This window comes from Rhinopithecus bieti, unplaced genomic scaffold, assembly GCF_001698545.2.
Source record: "Rhinopithecus bieti isolate Rb0 unplaced genomic scaffold, ASM169854v2 scaffold_1017, whole genome shotgun sequence".
Classification (NCBI taxonomy): domain Eukaryota; kingdom Metazoa; phylum Chordata; class Mammalia; order Primates; family Cercopithecidae; genus Rhinopithecus; species Rhinopithecus bieti.
The window spans coordinates 1,437,869-1,441,688 of NW_016803657.1; the positions used below are offsets into that span (position 1 = coordinate 1,437,869).

The following is a 3,820-nucleotide window of genomic DNA, read 5'->3' on the forward strand; positions in this document are numbered from 1 at the left end:
AAATTTAGGGTTTGCGGGAAGTGGGATTTGAGATGGGTCTTGGAGAGTTGGACAGTGTCAGTCGGTAGGATGGGGGTGCAGACGGGAAGCCCGTGAGGAAGGCAGAGGATGCAGAGCTGTGAGCGCAGCAGTGGTGCGGATCAGGACGTCTGCGTTTAATTAGGGACTGAAGGTTAGCAGGGAAGGGAACGATACCAGATCTTGAATTTAAGAACTTGAATCTTGTAAAGTACCAAATCTAATAAAAATTAGTCCTTAGTCGTCCTAAATCAGAACTGGCCCAGGCATGCAGTGTTTCCGTGGCCGACAGACTCCAGCCAGCGCTGTCCATGGTAACCACCTTTTGTGTGGTTTAAAGCTTGCATCCATTTTCTCCTTTCATCGTTTTCCCAAAACAACTCCGTGAGGGCCGTTAGCCCTGCTTGGTAGGCGAAGAAGCCGAGGCGGCCTAGGGTCACGGCCAGGGAGCCTTTGGGACGCCAAGTCAGCTCGGTGGTCCTCACGCCGCCTACAAGGCTCGTCGGGCCCTCGAGGTCCGCGGCTACTGGAGGCGCCAGGGAAGTCCTGCAGGTTCCTGGCTCCGCCTCCCGCCCCTCCTCGCTAGAAGCCCCGCCCCCAGGGGCCTCGACGAACCGCCACTTCCGCGGCGTCCATTGAAACTTAGCCGGGGGAGGGACGGGGCGCCACTGAGGGCCAATCTGCTTGGGCCGGGGCGGGGCTGCAGCGGGTGGGTGCAGAAGGGCCGCACCGCGGACTTCGCAGCCGGGAGAGAGCCCGGCGCGGGCGGCGCGCACGGGGCCCTGCTGTGCGCGCGCCCGCCCGCCGCCCGCGCAGCCCCTCGGCCCGCTCTTCCCTCGGGGTCGTGGCGCCCATCCCTCCCCTGTTCTGCTGTCGCCGCCCGGACAGGGGCTCGGGAGCCGGGCTAGGGGCAGGGGCTGGAGCCGCGGGACCAGCGCCTGAGGTGGGTGCGGAGCGGGAGGCCGGGCGGGCGGGCGCCTGGGGCCACCCCGCCGACAGACTCCGGGTCGAGGGGGAGTGACCAGCCAGGGCGCGGAGTCCGGCTGCCGGCCTGCCTGGGTTCAGGCGTTAGTCCCGGCGCCCTGGGACCCTCCCAGGCGACCACCCTCCCAGCGGGGACACCCCGCCCCTCCGCTGCCCGCAGCCTCCTCAGGCCGCCCGCCCTTTGTCGCTTGTGCACCTGCGCCCTCGGCCCTGCCCTCTCGCTCCCCTCAGGGCGGACCCTCGCCCAGCCTCCCTTTCAGGACCCGGCACCATATTAGCCTCGCTCCTTCAGACCCCTTCTGTCCCCTTTGTCGTCTGTACACCTGTCACCTCAACTCTGTGCATCCACCCACCTCCCCGCCCCCAGCGGCGTCATCTGAATACAGCCCAGGCCGCCTCCCCTCCCTCCCGGGGCTCCTCCCCTGCTGCCCCGTAGCCCCACACCTGCCCCTCGGCCCCAGCCCCAGGCGCTCCCCCGTCCGTGCGCCTTTGTTATCTCTGCAGCTGTCCCCTCCACTCTTCGTCCTTCTCCCCCAGTGAGGCCAGACCCCAGCCCAGACTCCCCTGTCCTTCTGAGCGGAGAGACGCCCCCTCCCCAGCTCTGCCCTGGCATCCTGGGGACCGGGCCAGGCTTCCACTCGGCCTAGCCACTTTCCTGCCTCTTCCGGCGGGTCCAGTCTCCCCTGGTGCCTGCGCACGTCCTCATCTAATCTCTTTTCCCTCCTGCGCTCCTCTCCTAGCCCTCCCGGCCTCAGCTTACTCTACCCGCTCATTCTTTCCTCCCCGCACAGGTGCCCCGGAGAGGCCATGGAGCTGAGCAGCAAGAAGAAGCTTCACGCCCTGTCCCTGGCCGAGAAGATCCAGGTGCTGGAACTCCTGGATGAGTCCAAGATGTCCCAGTCGGAGGTGGCCCGGCGCTTCCAGGTTTCCCAGCCCCAGATCTCGCGCATCTGCAAGAACAAGGAGAAGCTGCTGGCGGACTGGTGCAGCGGCACAGCCAACCGAGAGCGCAAGCGCAAGCGGGAGTCCAAGTACAGCGGGATCGACGAGGCTCTGCTCTGCTGGTACCACATTGCCCGGGCCAAGGCCTGGGACGTGACGGGGCCCATGCTGCTCCACAAAGCCAAGGAGCTGGCCGATATCATGGGCCAGGACTTCGTGCCCAGCATCGGCTGGCTGGTCCGCTGGAAACGCCGAAACAACGTCGGCTTTGGGGCCCGCCATGCTCTTGCTCCTTCATTCCCCCCTGAGCCACCTCCCCCAGGGCTCACATCCCAGGCTCAGCTGCCTCTTTCCCTAAAAGACTTCTCTCCAGAGGATGTGTTTGGCTGTGCTGAATTGCCCTTACTGTATCGGGCAGTGCCCGGCAACTTGGGTGCATGTGATCAAGTACAGGTGCTGCTGTGTGCCAACAGCAGGGGCACCGAGAAGCGGCGGGTATTGCTGGGTGGGCTCCAGGCTGCCCCGAGATGCTTCTTTGGGGTCCGCAGTGAGGTTCTGCCTGCCTCCTACCACCCTGACCTGGGCATCCCCTGGTTAGAGTGGTTGGCACAGTTTGACCGGGACATGGGACAGCAGGGCCGGCAGGTGGCTTTGCTGCTGGCTGCCCGAGTGGTGGAGGGACTGGCAGGCCTGCCTGGGCTCTACCACGTGAAGCTCTTGCCTCTGGCCGCCTCTAGCACCACGCCTCCCCTGCCCAGCTCAGTGGTCCGGGCCTTTAAGGCCCATTACCGACACCGGCTGTTGGGCAAATTGGCTGCCATCCAAAGCAAGAGAGATGGCACCTCGCTGGCTGAGGCCGCGGCAGGCATCACCGTGCTGGACGCCTTGCACGTGGCGTCTGCCGCCTGGGCCAAGGTGCCTCGTCAGCTCATTTTCAGCAGCTTCATTCAGGAAGGGCTGGCTCCCGGCAAAACGCCCCCGTCCTCGCACAAAGCCTCTGAGATACCACCAGTTCCCGGTGGGCTGAGCCTAGAGGAGTTTTCCCGCTTTGCGGACCTGGAGGGTGACGAGCCAGGGCCTGGAGTGTGTAAAGAGGAGACAGGCACTGAAGACGAGGAGGGGGACAGAGAGGGTGCCTTTGAGCCCCTGCCCACGAAAGCTGATGCCCTCCGGGCCCTGGGCACCTTGAGGAGGTGGTTTGAGTGCAACAGCACTTCTCCTGAGCTGTTTGAAAAATTCTACGACTGTGAGGAGGAGGTGGAGCGGCTTTGCTGCCTATGAAGGCACTTTTGCTGCTTACCAGAGCCCCCTCCTCTCCTGTTTCCCATGGAAACGGCCTCTTCAGAAGGCAGATCCAGGCTGTCTCTTTCCTGTGGAAATAGAACTGTCATAAAGGTGTAGAAGGGAGAGAAGTTGGGACACCAAGTCTGAGCTTGGAGTGGCAGTCGTCCAAGCCCCAGGAAGAGAGCTCTAAAGATGGGGCTTCAAGGGTAGGAATTCAGGCTAGTTTCTAAACCTTGCTTGAAAGTTACAGAGCCTTAGAAAGAGTTAGTCTAGAGGCGGGCGCTTAGAAAGGTGGAATGTGGGCTTTTGGACAGACTTCTTCCTTGAACTCTGTGTTAAAACAGTTCTGCTTCTGGAAATAAAGTTTTAATCAGAAAAGAGGCCAGGGTGTTATTTTCGTGGAAGAAGGGTAAAAATTTTCCATTCAGATTTGGAAAATTAATTGCTGATGGTCGCTGCGGTGCAGCTGTCTGTCCATGACCAGTAGGGATCCTCCTCTTCCGGATATTCAACAGCAAGGACTCTCAGGGCATGGGCACTGCTTGTGGGCTACCCTCCTGAGAAGGAAGCTCCAGGACAGACCGATCCCAGC

At 62.1% G+C, this 3,820-nt stretch overlaps 1 protein-coding gene across 1 annotated transcript; it reads left to right on the plus strand.

Moving 5' to 3' along the window:
• Positions 1-814: 814 nt before the first annotated feature.
• On the plus strand, positions 815-3,606 carry TIGD3 (tigger transposable element derived 3). Its single transcript, XM_017893780.1, has 2 exons — positions 815-961; positions 1,794-3,606. The coding sequence occupies exon 2, from the start codon at positions 1,810-1,812 to the stop codon at positions 3,223-3,225; it is 1,416 nt and encodes a 471-aa protein (XP_017749269.1). The 5' UTR covers positions 815-961; positions 1,794-1,809; the 3' UTR covers positions 3,226-3,606.
• The last annotated feature ends 214 nt before the right edge of the window (positions 3,607-3,820 follow it).